This window comes from Scardinius erythrophthalmus (assembly GCF_964197995.2).
Source record: "Scardinius erythrophthalmus genome assembly, chromosome: 4".
NCBI classification, from domain to species: domain Eukaryota; kingdom Metazoa; phylum Chordata; class Actinopteri; order Cypriniformes; family Leuciscidae; genus Scardinius; species Scardinius erythrophthalmus.
Window position 1 is genome coordinate 35,909,069 of NC_138224.1, and position 15,899 is coordinate 35,924,967.

The following is a 15,899-nucleotide window of genomic DNA, read 5'->3' on the forward strand; positions in this document are numbered from 1 at the left end:
GTGACGTGAGACAGCTAGCAGACGGTAGGTTTAGCCAGTCGGTCTGCTTCCTGACCTGGGCCCCAGAATCAGACTGGCAGAATGGCAAATTACTATGCAACCACCACAGCAAGCAGAATAATTACATCGTGGACACACTTCCTCTATTACAGGAGTGGGCAAACTTTTTGGCTCAAGGGCCACATTGGGTTTTAAAAATTTGACAGAGGGCCGGCCCAGTAGCAGATCATGAAGCACGATCTCATGAAAGTGCGTATCTATACCACAAATTTTATTTCTCGTGCCATTTATATGCCAAAAAGGTTTTTTTTTTTTTTTTTTTTTTTTTTTTTTTTTTGCGTGCATGCTACACACTGTAAACCCCTTGGTTAGGATTAGGGGTGTGGAGTGCGTGCCTATTACACGCCATAAAGTGCATATCATATGCACGCGAAAACATATTATGCACTACAAATACAATTCGTGGTATTCACACTTTCTTAAGATCGGGCTGAGCAAACAGACAATGTTGTGGCAATGTCTGTGCAAAATTCAACAACTGAGAGACGACATTCTGACAATACATTTTTTTATGCTAGATATCCCCCATTTAGCATGTTATGTTTTGATGTTAATTTTTAAAGATGTTAGATAATTATAGCCTATACTTTTTAATATAGTTTATCCTTATTATTATTTAATGGCCTAACAGTAAATTAGAAACAAAACATCTGCAAGTGTACACTTAGAAGAGTAAAAATGACAGAAGGTTACGTTAATTCAACTTTATTAAAACTGAATGGCAATTTGCACTTCCAAAAGTCATACATTTGTGGAAATAAACGAATATACAAATTTATTTTAAGAATAATAAAATAAAACATAAAAGGCAAAGGGAGATCAGAACATTTAATGAAAAAAAAAAACGGGTTCTGTACATGGTAGACAGGGGAGCGTAGTCGAAAGCCGGACGATAAAGGTCGGTAAACGGAATCAGTCGGGATACATCCACAAATCCAGAGGAGCAAAGAAACTAAATAGCAGACAAATCAAAGGAAAAACTAAGGTGTGCAAGCGGTTACCAAACATTTTTATTCTCATTGAGTTTCCAAAAAAGGAAAAAACATTAACGTGCAACAAGTCTATGCGCTTAAGGCGCTGTCTGTTTGGTTTCCATGGTGACGCGTCATTGCTTGTTACGTGACACACCGCAGCCACAACAGCGCTGAATGAATGATGATCTGCATTTATGTCATTTTTCCTTTTTTACATTTGTTAGCTATGGCATGCAATATCTGATATTCCGATTGTCAAATATATGCAACGCAATATATATATATATATATATATATATATATATATATATATATAAAACGCAAAGTATTGCAAGAAAAAAGGCAAAATTAATGCGATCTTAAGACAATTTTTTTAAATACTCGGCGGGCCGGATTAAACAGCCTAACGGGCCGCATGTGGCCCGCGGGCCGTAGTTTGCCCACCCCTGCTCTATTATCTACTGGGTTCCATCCGCCTGTGGATACCACTAGAGGAAGTAAAGGCTCATCTACCACCTGAGTTTGCTTTGTTCCCAGACACACAAGTGGTGCTTGACTGCACAGAAATATTTTGCCAAACTCCCTCTTCTCTTCTTTTGCACAGCGAAGTCTACTCCCCATACAAGTCACACACCACTTTCAAGGCCATGATTGGCATTGCACCTCATCCAGGTTCCATGAGTGACCGGGACATTTTTAAGCAGTCAGGAATAGCAAAACTCCTCACACCAGAGATTGTCATTATGGCTGACAAAAGCTTTTTTGTGGACAATCTCTTTCCTGGAAAGGTTTACCGACCTGCTTTCCTTGCAAGAAACAAAAACAGATGGCCAAAGAGGATGTCCAGCAGACACAGTCTATTGCCTGTGTGAGAGTGCATGTTGAGAGGTGCAGTCATACCTCTGTCAGTGTGTGGGAGCACTGACCAGTTGTTCACCGTCGCTTGTCTCTTGGTGAATTACCAGAATGGACCACTGGTTAAGGCCTGGTCAACACAGAAATGAATGGTCTAGAATTTTTTATGAATCATTTTACAATCAGTTCCAATTTTATTTTATACAGTTTATTTTTTTTTTCAAGTTTTATTGTTCACTTTTACGAATCTAGACAAAACTTGAACTGATACTGTATATGTTGTATGTTTACAAACATCCACAAATGTAGAGATGTTATTGTTTTTTTTTACAAATCCATACATATCTTTTTATATGCACTTACACTCTCTCTCTCTCTCTCTCTCTCTCTCTCTCTCTCTCTCTCTCTCTCTCTCTCTCTCTCACTCACTCACTCACTCACTCACTCACTCTCTCTCTCTCTCTCTCTCTCTCTCTCTCACACACACACACACACACACACACACACTTGCTCATTTGTTATTGCTGTTCAGTTCATTCCATTTTGATGGTCATGTATTTTTACTAGGGCTGTCAATCGATTAAAATTTTTAATCGCGATTAATCGCGTGATTAATCGCGAGTTAACTCATGACAATCACACATTTTTTATTTGTTCTAAATATACCTTAAATTTATACTTTTCAAGTTTGTAATACTCTAATCAACGTGGGCATTGATAAATATAGATGCTTTATGCAAATGTATGTTTATTATTAAAACCATAGTCAATATAGCATGAAGACGAGACATGTTTCAAAAGGTCATAGATGTTTTTCAAAGAACTTGTTCATGTCTATTAGACACGTAGAAAGAACAAAGAAATACCAGGTTCCCATTACTTCTCTTTCTTTGCACTGAGCAGTTTACTAACACAAAAATGTTTAGATTTTTGCATGACAGGGCAGCTCTTCTGAAAATGCTAAATGTACATTTAGCATTTATTATTACATTGTAGTTTGTCTCTCTCTGTGCCCATTTTGATGAAGCTAAATTATCAATACATTCTCAATAAAACGTATATTTTATTGTTTCTGTTGTCAAACAACGGAATGAATTTGAAATGGTGACTGAAACGTGACCAAATAGCCTAAACATAACCAGCTCTCCCTTCCAAGACGTTAATCTGCACAAAAATTCTGATAATCGAGCCGTCGTCTGGTGAAATCAAATACACATAAAGCTAAAGACAATATCCGTGCTCTGATTTCGGCTATATTTGTAAAATTAGAGAAGCAACATAATATCTGTGTTTAACTGAATTAAAGCGCTGCTCCTCCGCGTGAGACGCAGAGAGAGAGAGAGAGAGATAGAGAGAGAGAGCGAGAGAGAGAGAGGCGCGCGCTCGTGCTGAGAGAGCAGTAGGCTACCGGCGGTACCGGTATATTCTCAGAAACTAAATAAGGTTTGGGCACTTTGTTGAAGGGAAAAAATCGCTAAAGGGGTCTGCAATGTCGCTAAGTTGCCAACACTGTGTATCTCCATTTCTCCAACTAGGGGTTGGGTCACGGGTCAAACAGAAAATACGCGCTGCGTTAATCGAGCGTTAAAAAAAATAGTGCCGTTAATATGATTTTGCGTTAACGCGTTATTAACGCGCTAAATTTGACAGCCCTAATTTTTACCCAATATGTAATATAATTGTTCATTTCGGTTCATTTTTGTTCTGTTACAGTTAGTAATAGATGATTGAAATAAATAACATTTTAAGACTCCAACATTTCTCTTTGTAACATTTTGTTCAGGTTTGATTCTAGTCATAATGTAACATTATTGAGAAACTGTTTTTTTTTTTTTTCAGTACAAAAAATGCTACACAAACGTTTAGGATTATACTGCTGTGGTATCGTGGTAAAGACAAATTTTTTTTATATATATATATATAATATTCTATCTTCTTGAGCTGTGCTGGTGTTAATAAAAAAAAAATTTGGTTACTTTTCCCATTTAACGTTATCTTCTACATTTCCTCCAGTTCATCTTGTGCCTCGGCCCATTTATCAAAATTGTGATATTCACCAAATAAGTAAAATCATCCATTTAGCCAAGTAAATAGCAAATGTTTACAATAGCAGTATCACTCTGTATGTAACTGTTACTGTATGTTAGTATGCTTACCTATGTTTATAGGTAGAATGATGATTAAAATGACTGAAACTACCCCTGAATTAAAGGCTTTTATTGCACACCTTCCAGCCAATCAGAATCCAGTATTCAGGCAGACTATGGTTTAAGTACAGATAACATCATAAGAATGTGAGGAAACATTCCAGGATTTTTCTCAATATAGAGGACTTCAATGGGGGTACAACACATCATAATCACATTGAAAGGTCACGTGTGACGTCTACAAACCAAATGTGCAAAGATTAAGTTAAACAGCATTTACAAAATAAATAAAAGGTAAAACGATGATTTTAAAGTTGGAGGAGAAAATGAGATTGAGATTTTCGCCCTACCCTACATTTTTGAAACGGAACACACAGTAACCATTTAAAGTACTCCATTCAGACAGACATGCACTTTAACCAAATAAAGTTGAAATTTGATTTTATTTAATGCCCCAATATTGTGGCGATATTGAGATGAAATAAGACAAATATATCTAATAGTTAGATCACACTTTGAGATCAGACATTTTGATCTACAAATTCCTAAAGAGTTTAAAATATTGTCAAGTTTTTTTTTACAACCCTTTATAATATGAAGACCAAGATTATTGACCTTATGCTTGTCTGAATATCATTCACGCTGGCTTATATTTTGGTAAGAATCTCTGAAAAAAAATCTAATGGCATTGATAGAATTTGGAATCTCTGAATGTTAAATTAATATTTGAATGTGTTTTATTGAATGCATATTTCAAATATTTCATAGTTGTAGCGTGCATACAGGACTTTTATTTTGGTGTGGTGATGTGATGTCATAAAGCCGCACCGCACTCCTGCATCTGATGAGATTCGACTGCAGAAAGGTTTGTGGTTTTGACCATTTTAAGTGTTTAAATTAAAGCAACCCGTTTAAACAGTTTATAAAATGAAATAAATTAATTACTGGTTAATGTAACATTGTGTATGTAATAACACGGATGAACGTTGTTTTTATGAGTAAAGAGCATTAATGCATGAGTAACTAAATGCGTCTCATTTTGCTCCCTTTATCCTGAATCAGTTCACAAATTCAGATGCTATATACAAACTTAGTTTGTATGATTTTGTTCTTTTATTAATTTGTCTAGTTTTGAGTGTTTTTTGTTTAATCATGTGATTTAAGTCGTCACCTTTATTTATATGTAACTTTTTACAATTCAAAGCAGCTTTACTGTGATAATAAAATAATTAAATAAAATTTGTTTCTACTGTACAGCAGATCTAGAAGAATATAGCGTCGTAGTCCAGCTTAAGTTCAGAGATGGTTCTTTTTTGATGGTTCAATAGAATTTATATATATATATATATATATATATATATATATATATATATATATATATATATATATAGCCACGCTGGAGAAAACGATGATGTTATTGTCTAGTTCAGCTCTAATATAATGGTGTAAAAACAGGCAGATTAATAATATTGTTGAATATTATAAGTGTCTAAACTAACTAACTAAACAAGCCAAAAGCAACAAAGGGAAAGTCCATTTACTCTCACTCTGACTCTTACCAGTTTGCTGAACTACTGAACTAGAGCTGATTGAGACGCACACAGAGATTCAGTGTGGATTTATTTTTCTTTCTGTTAATTATTCTCATCTTAAACAGGACAAACACACAGAAAAACTCCTGGTGAAGCGACTGAGATCCACGTGACACTATTATAAAGATGGCGTTTATTAAAGAGGAGAGGGAAGACTTGAAACAAGAAGATATTGAGGAACAAACTAAGATGGCATTTATTAAAAAGGAGAACGAAGACATTAAGATTGAAGAAACATTCAGTCTGAAACATGAAGATACTGAAGAACAAACAGGTTGGTTTCATTCTCAAAGCTGAATTTAGTAAATTGATCCTTATTAAAATGTCCAGCTCTACAGAAATGAATGATATTTTTGAAGAATATCTAATGAGTGTCCTAATTGAGGTGGTTTTATTTTTTCGGGTCACCTCATGTGGACGGACATGTTGAGATCACGTGATCGGACAAATGCTAATGTTGCCTTTCACCTGAGAAGATCAGACTTCCATTTGTTGTTACGACACGCTTTAAACTAGGAAAAATAATATAGAAGAAGCCTTTTACAATTACTTATGACATTAAACCCAAAATCAACTTCTAATTTGAAAACACTGAAAACCATATAACTTAATTTTACACCAGTATCAAACAAAATCCTTATTTTGTAAATCAGATACAATGTTTGTATATTTTCCTAATATTTGGCAAAAAAAAAAAAAAAATTATTTGAAAATGATTTTCCTTGAAATTAACTAGTAACGTATCTGCCATTGCCACTAGCCCTGGGCAGGCTCAGACTACAGATCATGGTGGGCTATTTGAAACCCCAATACCAAGAAAGGTTACTCACTACAATATGGTGCAAACGTAACTTTACATTTTTAGTAGTTTAGGCTACTTTGATATCAAGTTTTGTTGTTTAAATTTGTCCTTGACAGGGTACAAGAGGACCTAAAATCTAATACATGAAATCCCTGAAATTTTGTTCAAAAGAAATAATTGTAAATTAAATACGAGGAAATTAATCTAAAATAGGAAGCGTACAAAGATGGTAGAGCTGGAATCCATATCATGGTATTTTTCAAAATTATACTGGTTTCACGGTATATGATGATATATTTTTTTTTTTTTTTCAAGCATGACTGGGTGTTAACCACATTTTCTACTGATTGAGAGAGGCAATACTGCAGTAGATTGCCCTATTTTACTGTCATGAGTGAATATTGTAGAAAAAATCCACACTAGTATTAATACAGGTTTGCAAGGCTGTTTATAAAGAGGTGCAGCAGGAGGCGCTTCAGGAGCGGCAGAAACAGCGGTTTCCCTGGTAAAAGCATACACAAAGCAACGCTCATAAACGCTGCTTTATCAGGAAAGATGTCTCGCGTGCCGCGTTTGACTTTGAAACATGCTCATGTTTATTCAACAATGTCAAAGCCTTTTGGAAAATCTATTTGAGGTGGGTAGTGTTGATATTGTGAACCAATGGGAAACAGTGTAATATAATTTGACAGCCATCAATTATAGTTTAACCTATCTAACTTCACCTTAGTAACACACAAAGCTGTGCATCACCACAGTGAACAGAGAAAAGACCCTCTCTCACAGTGTTGCGCCGCATTAGTTAAATGCACTTGTTAAAGTGGCATACACTGGAATTGCGGTATATTAAAAATTCATATAATAACAAAAATAAACATAGGTATTCGGTATGACCCGATATACCGCCCTGCACTATGCCATGTGTATTTACATAACTGGTGATGATTGATGATGATATGCTGATTTGAAATGGACAGTTCTGTCAAAGCATTTTTGTCTTCAGCTATTATTTTACATAGATTTACACTCACCTAAAGGATTATTAGGAACACCATACTAATACTGTGTTTGACCCCCCTTTGGCCTTCAGAACTGCCTTAATTCTACGTGGCATTGATTCAACAAGCTGCTGAAAGCATTCTTTAGAAATGTTGGCCCATATTGATAGGATAGCATCTTGCAGTTGATGGAGATTTGTGGGATGCACATCCAAGGCACGAAGGTCCCGTTCCACCACATCCCAAAGATGCTCTATTGGGTTGAGATCTGGTGACTGTGGGGGCCATTTTAGTACAGTGAACTCATTGTCATGTTCAAGAAACCAATTTGAATTGATACGAGCTTTGTGACATGGTGCATTATCCTGCTCTTCAGATCTGTCGAACGAGACTAGGCCACTCGCTTCACACGAGGGGCGCTAGTCTGCACGGGTTAAAATCACAGGAGACATCTCTCCTTGTGAAGATAGTAAGGCATGCAGAATCTTCTGGTTTGTAGACAACCTACATGAACCACTGAGCCCCAATTTGCCACCCCCAATTTAAAATAAATTTTCTTCCATATTTTTTGTTAAAGATGGACTGGATTATTCTATTATTTTATGTTTCCTTGGGTGCCCTTACAATGTTAGTATGATTTTAACAGCAAAAATTGTCAAAATTAAGAAACAAAAGCATTTTTCCAAGCCTGATTTTAGCCTCTGATTTGAATGCTCTGTTTTAAGGGGCGTGTCTGTGTGCGACTTCAGTGTAAACGCCCGCTGCTGTGTTTGGCTGACATGTTTGCATATGAAATAGCTAGTATTACATGTGGAACTCTCTCTCTCTAAAACTTTTACTACATTTTTACTATTACAGCTATCGAGATTAAGGAATCGTGAAAAGTATTGGTTGCAGTGATGAGCATTAAGCTGATGTCAGACAGTCTGTTGATCGCGTATGAGAAGATCTTATCATTGCAACGCAATTTCTGCACTCTCACAAATGCTTTCACCAGAGGTGTAAAGTCCAGGGGTCAGAAAGTAAAAGTCCTGCCATATGTTTATTCCACCCATGAACTCAGTCAGATGATTTCACTTATTAGTTCTATCTCCTGGCTGAAAAGCTGTGCTAGCAAATCCAAGTGATTGGAACATAATACTGAGGAGGACATTTACTTTCTGAACCTGGACTTTACACCTCTGGCTTACACTGTGACAAAATAACAAATAGCTTCATTGTACTGTACATTGTAACAGCATCATGATTTTGTGATGATTTATTTCAACGAGTTTTGGCAAGTGTCCAGATAAACTCGTGCTGTTTGATTGACAGCTTGGGCTATTGGAAAGGGAGCGTTCTTTGAATGCTTTCTTTATATAATTTAATCACAGTTTAAATAAGATTATTTTCATCCTAATAAGAGAAACAACGTGAAGTTGATTGTTTAGTCACTGGCTTGATCACCGATTACAGTATCAGCAAAAGCAGCAGTTGAGGCCGGAAGAGAAGACTTTATTTGTTATAATTTTGATGATTATGGCTTACAGCTTGTGAAAACCACAAAATCAAAATCTCAGAAAATTAGAATATTACATGAAATCACACAGTAACTACACAGTGATACCATGGTCATTGAACCAGGTTTTGGTTATTTTGGCAGTGTGGGCAGGTGCAAATCCTGCTGGAAAATGAAGGAAGCATGAGGTGCTCTGAAAATGTCCTGGTAGACGGCTGCGTTGAGTGGACAGCACAGTGGACCAACACCAGCCGATGACATGGCTCCCCAAACCAACACAGACTGTGGAAACTTCACACTGGACTTCAAGCATCTTGGATTGTGTGCCTCTCCATTCTTCCTCCAGACTCTGGGACCTTGGTTTCCAAATGAGATGCAAAATTTGCTCTCATCAGAAAAGAGGACTTTGGTCCACTGTGCTTTATTAAATCCAGAGTCAACGCAGCCGTCTACCAGGACATTTTTAGAGCACTTCATACTTCCTTCATTTTCCAGCAGGATTTGCACCTGCCCACACTGCCAAAATAACCAAAACCTGGTTCAATGACCATGGTATCACTGTGTAGTTACTGTGTGATTTCATGTAATATTCTAATTTTCTGAGATTTTGATTTTGTGGTTTTCACAAGCTGTAAGCCATAATCATCAAAATTATAACAAATAAAGTCTTGAGATATCTCACTTTGCATGTAATGAGTCTATATAGTATACAAGTTTCACTTTTTTAACAGAATTACTGAAATAAATCAACTTTTTGATGATATTCTAATTATATGACCAGCCAGAGCCGTCTCATAGACTGTGCGAACTATGCAACCGCACAGGGCCTCGCGCCACTAGGGGACCTCACAATCCTGCTGTTGTTGTTTTTTTTTTTTTTTTTTTGTCCACCACTTTTTAAAACATCTCGCGGCACGAATATAACAATTCTACAAATAAAACATCTCCAGTTAACTGGCAGAGCATTCATTTCGTTTGTTTTTTAAATAAGAGACAATCTAGCGGTGAAATGTTTTTTAAAATCATGTGATCAAAGTGCTCGTTGCGATCAGTGGCGCGGATACAGTGTTTTCTCGTGTGGCTCGCGCACTGTCTTCACTCGGACGCGCGCTTCAATCCGTTGCGGATACTCTCTTCGTTCTGGTGAAATCACAAAACATAATGCACACAAATGTGTCCCTTCTTGATATACAACCACTGATGAACATAATTGGGTTTGATGAGGGAAAAAACTATACGATAAAAAATATACTACACAAGGGCGGACTAGAACCGAGGACCTCTGACACGATAGGTGAAAGTTCTACCACTGGACCATTAAGGTACACGTTATTTCCCAAAGGGGAAAGGAGACTATGACTATGTGCATGATTATGCTGTATTATTCTACTTGATAAAAACGTATTGCAGCGAGATTATGCGTGCAATAGAACTAGAACAGCTACGTCTGTTCGTGTGACTATTATTCATGCGCAATTGAACATCCACATCAAAGAGCAGGATCGCATTTCAAGTTCGCACAGGGCCTCGCACCCCACCTGCGACGGCACTGTGACCAGCACCTGTAGATCAAAGTGTGAGTCATTAAATGAGGATTAATTAGATAGGAGACATGATACAGGTAAGGTTACATTGACCATTGGTTGGTTGTATAATAAAATACAAACCATAGTATATACATAATAGTACACAAGACAGTCAATCATTCACACAGTTTCTGGGATGCATGTTCATTTATAGATCAGTTTGTCTATGATTAATGCAGCAAAGTCTGTATTGAAGATTGTTTCTGTCTTCCCATTGTCTCTCTCTTGAGCATGTGGCCACATTCTTTTACACCCATAAAACCAACTTATCTGATCCTGGTAGGACCTTCTTGCCCTGTTTGGGGGATGGGACCACAGATCCCAGAGTGAAGTTTAAAGATTTTTTTGGTACATATACCAAATAATTGTCTGATTTGTCTCAGTCGTTACATTTCAGAAGGAAAGTTAGTGATCCTTTGTCTTCTAGTGGGTGTTTTGCATAAATTAGATTAGTTGAGGGAAGAACTTTCAAGATTCTTATAAGAGTAATAAATAACACGGTTATAAAAATACGTATGGTTTTCTGAATGAGCATGTACAGTGCCCTCCACAATTATTGAACCCCCTGGTAAATATGATCAAAATTGGCTGTAAAAAATAAATCTGCATCGATTATCCTTGTGATCTTTCATTCAAAAAATGTGAAAAATTCTAACCTTTCATTGAAGTAAAAGAATTGAAAGTGGGGGGAAATCACATTATGAAATAAATGTTTTTCTCCAAAACACGTTGGCCACAATTATTGAAACCCCTAGAATTGTTTACGAGTAAAATATTTCTGAAGTATATTCCCATTAATATTTACCTTTTTTAGTACACCAGGGTGACTAGGAACATGAAACTGTCCAGCTATGACTTCGTGTTTCACAGGAGTTTAAATATGAGGAAACACAAAGGCCAAATCCCCTTAATCATCCATCACAATGAGTAAAACCACAGAATACAGTTCTGATGTGCAGCAAAAGATTGTTGAGCATCACAAACTAGAAAGTGGCTGTAAGACAGTAGCTAAAGAATTGAAAATCCCAATTTTGACCATCAGGGCAATAATTAAGAAGTTATAACCAACTAAAGATGTTATGAATCTGCCAGGAAAAGGACGTGTGTCTATACTGTCTTAATGCACGGCGAGTATGAAAGTTTGAGTGGCCAAAGACTCTCCAAGGATCACAGATGGAGAATTGCAGAGATTAGTTGAGTCTTGGGGGTCAGAAAGCCTAAAAAAAAAATTATCAAACAACCCCTACATCCCCACATGTTGTTTGGGAGGGTTTAAAAAAAAAACCTCCTCGCTCATCCAAAAACAAATTCCAGCAAATTTAATTGTCAGACACGACTGGATCTTCAAACAACACAGGGTTCTGTGGTCAGATAAGACTAAAACAGAGCTTTTTGGCAGCAAACACACTAGATGGGTTTGGTGAACACAAGGATAAAAAGTACCCCATGTGTACAATTTAATATACCATTGGATCTTTAATGTTGTGGGCATATTTTTCTGCTGGAGGTCCTGGACTTCTTGTTCAGATACATGGCATTGTGGATTCTATCAAATATCAACAGATAAAAAATCAAAACCTGACGCCTTCTGCTAGAAATCTTATAATGGGCCGTGGTTGGATCTTCCATCAGGACAACGATCCAAAACAAACATCAAAATCAAAACAAAAATTTGTTGTGGAGCACAAAATGAAGCTTCTGCCATGACCGTCTCAGTCCCCTGACCTGATGAGTGGGCTGAACTGAAGAGGAGAAGCACCAACATGGATCTGGGAATCTGAAGGATCTGGAGAGATTCTGTATGGAGGAATGGTCTCTGATCTCTTGTCAGTTATTCTCCAAACTCATCAGGCATTATAGGAGAAGACTCAGAGCTGTTATCTTGGCAAAAGGAGATTGCAAAAAGTATTTAATAAAAGGGTTTCAATAATTGTGGCCAACGTGTTTTGGAGAAAAACATTTATTTCATAATGTGATTTTCCCCCCACTTTCAATTCTTTTACTTCAATGAAAGGTTAGAATTTTGCACATTTTTTGAATGAAAGATCACAAGGATAATCGATGCAGATTTATTTTTTACAGCCAATTTTGATCATATTTACCAGGGGGTTCAATAATTGTGGAGGGCACTGTAAATGCACATTCAGAAAATTAAAATTGCAGCTCATAGATGCTAAATGCTTTACATGTGATATTTTACCTACCGTAAGCAATTCTAAAACATTATTTCAAAAGGGTGTGAATTAATCCATAGGCAAAAACAATACAAAAGGAAAATCTAGATATGGGAAACTTGGATATGTTTATCTATTTCTCAAGTGTAGAAATTGTGTTTTTGCTGCTATGGTAACCAGTACCTGGTTTGAGGTTTACGGAGTTGAAGTATAACTCGTAGTTTGCTTGTTGGGTGACGGGTATTGTTAGTCTGGCTGTAACCAGACCAAGCTCAGTCTTTTAAGATTGAACATTAGTCTGGGCAGTCTGCTCTGTATTTTCGACTGCACAAGATGCGTGATCAACGGGCATAGTTCAAATGACTCTGTAGGCAATTGGATAGTCCTTCAACCAATCAGACCAACAATCCGGGTGACGTACTTTGAGCGACACAAAAACTCCAGGTAGGAAACGTGTCAACAAATGTCGAAATCAAATCGCCGGCAGATCGGGCTGGGTTTACCCAGTCTAGGGTATTGTGGTTTATTTATCAGATATAGTAAATAGTTGTGTGTCTAATATGTCTCAGCCACTACACATTAAACACCTTTTCAAGTGGGTATACGATCTAGTTGTATGTTGGTTTTAATGCTTTACATGTTTTAATTTCTGTTGCTTTGTGCCATTAAACTGGGGATAACTTTTATTTGTCTTGTTTGCCTTAGACCTGATGGCGCTGAAAGAGGAGAATCAAGTACTGAATGAAATGGAAGAGAAAGATCAATATGAGAATCGTCATGGTTTCACAACTGAAGAAAAATATTTTAGTTGCTCACAGACTGAAAAGACTTCATCACAAGAAAAAGATCAAAAGACAGAAACTAAAAGTTATTTCACCTGCCAACACTGTGGAGACACATTCACTCGAAAAGCTAGCCTTAATAGTCACATGAGCATTCACAATAAAGAGAAGAGTTACACCTGCTATCATTGTGGAAAGAGTTTTGATCAACTTCATGACCTTAAAGTCCACATGGAAGATCACAAGGGAAATAAGCCATGCATCTGCTCACAGTGTGGAAAGAGATTCAGACAAAAAGGATACCTTAATAACCACATGGGGATTCACAATAAAGGGCAGCATTACCCCTGCCAACTGTGTGGAAAGAGTTTCAGTCAGCATAAAAACCTTGAAGTCCACATGGAAGTTCACATGGGCAAGAAGCCGTATACCTGCCAACAGTGTGGAAAACGATTCAACCGAAAAGGAAACCTTAAAAACCATGTGAGCATTCACACCAAAGAGAAGTCTTACACCTGCAAACAACGTGGAAAGAGTTTTGCTCAACATGGAAACCTTAAATGCCACATGAGATCTCACTCTGGAGAGAAACCCTACAAATGCCCTCAGTGTAGAAAGAGTTTCAGTCAACATGGAAGCCTTGAAGTCCACATGAAAGTTCACACTGCAGAGAACCCTTACACCTGCAAACAATGTGGAAAGAGTTTTGATCAACATGGAGACCTTAAAGTCCACATGAGATCTCACTCTGGAGAGAAACCCTACAAATGCCCTCTGTGTGGAAAGAGTTTCAGTCAACATGGAAACCTTGACGTCCACATGAGAGTTCATACTGGAGAGAAGCCTTTCACTTGCAAACAGTGTGGTAAAAGTTTCAACCGAAAAGGAAACCTTGACATGCACATGGTAGTTCACACTGGAGAGAGCCCTTACACCTGCGATGAGTGTGGAATAAGTTTTACTATGAAAGGAAACTTTAAAAGGCACATGGTGATTCACACTGGAGAGAAGCCGTTCACCTGCCTACAGTGTGGACAAAGTTTCAACCGAAAAGGAAACTTTAACATGCACTTGAAAACTCACACTGGAGAAAGTCGTTCATATAGAATCTCTGTGGAAAGAGTTTCAGATATAAAGTAACCTTCAAGTATGAGCAAACGCTCATTAGAGAACTTTTTTTTATGTCATCAGTGTGGAATGAGTTTGAGACTGAAAACCGTCAGGTTCATGTTGTGGATATGACGGTGAGAATTTTTTCCAACCGGTTAATCAGCCAGTATCAACGTTTGGGGCTCTTAAATCGCTAATTTCAAAAGAACGTAAAATGCTCACGTCCGCACTAGCATTCTTAACGGTGATGTACTTATGGCAAAAGTTATTTTCCGGTCTTTGCTTAGTGGCAGCAGACTTGGTGAATACCCCAGTGGCATTTAAATGAATATGTAAATTTGTGCATTTTCCGTTCAGTAACAAAATAAATGCGGTGAGAAAACTGTGCTGTGAATACTTGTGCTGTTGTGAGGAATTCTATTCAGGGGGTTGAATAAATTTGAGACTGCAGAAGTCATTAAGAAATCAGAAAACCTCAGTTAAGATAAAATTATTTGTTTGAGTACCATTTTGTCAAGCATAAAAAGATTCTGAGGTGTGGCAATCTTAACAGAATTTTTTATTGAATTCCCTAATTTCCTTAAGTCATCTTGAATGTTGTTAAATACAACTTGAAATATGAGAGCATCATAGAAGGTGACTTTATAAATTGGTGTTGATTCCCTAATATTTAGTTAGAAGTCACCATTATTATGGTGATTGATGTTCACTTTGGTTTGGCACTTGGAACTTCATTTATATTAACAATTTTCTTCCTGTCAATGTAACAAAGTAACTTATTTGTTCTTATTGTTGCAGTCATGGTCGGCTTTCATTTCAGTTGCTTGACACCAAGGCTGTAGGACATGTGTCCTGGAGATCCACTGTCCTGTTAAATTTAGATCCAACTCACCTGGCTGCAATTTTCAAATCATCCTGAAACCCTTGATGTTCTTGTTCAGCTGTGTTTGTGTTTATAAAACCTGGTAAATAAATGGTCAAATTTGTCCGTCCAGCCCAGGTTTACATAGAACATAATGGAAAAGCAGCACAGAAAATACATTGTGTGAGCGGGTTGGTTACTGTTTTGATTTAACCAAGATCTTCTTGACACTGAGCTTCTCTATTTCTGCAATGTTTCGAATGAACAACATAGCAGCGCCAAAGTAAGTTAAACTGGATAGTCATTGCATTTGAAGGATAACAAAATCATTAAAACACAACACAGTTTTTGCGTTTGAATGCGGATTTTTTATTTTATTTGATGAATATTTGAAATTCCATTTTTATTTTGCCATTCCATTGATTGTGTGAAACCTCCAGATAAAGGGCAAGTTGGCAC

The 15,899-nt window shown here is 37.1% G+C and overlaps 1 protein-coding gene across 2 annotated transcripts; it reads left to right on the forward strand.

Annotated features, from left to right (window-relative positions):
* Positions 1 to 4,836: 4,836 nt before the first annotated feature.
* On the forward strand, positions 4,837 to 15,564 carry LOC308689450 (uncharacterized protein). Of its 2 annotated transcripts, XR_014030003.1 has the most exons (4): positions 4,837 to 4,901; positions 5,694 to 5,902; positions 13,392 to 14,712; positions 15,377 to 15,564. XR_014030003.1 is itself a non-coding variant. In XM_081363161.1 (3 exons), the coding sequence occupies exons 2-3, from the start codon at positions 5,755 to 5,757 to the stop codon at positions 14,606 to 14,608; spliced, it is 1,365 nt and encodes a 454-aa protein (XP_081219287.1). In that variant the 5' UTR covers positions 4,837 to 4,901; positions 5,694 to 5,754; the 3' UTR covers positions 14,609 to 14,970. The 2 variants fall into 2 exon arrangements, 1 of the variants encoding a protein (XP_081219287.1); XM_081363161.1 differs by lacking the exon at positions 15,377 to 15,564 and having other exon boundaries at positions 13,392 to 14,970.
* The last annotated feature ends 335 nt before the right edge of the window (positions 15,565 to 15,899 follow it).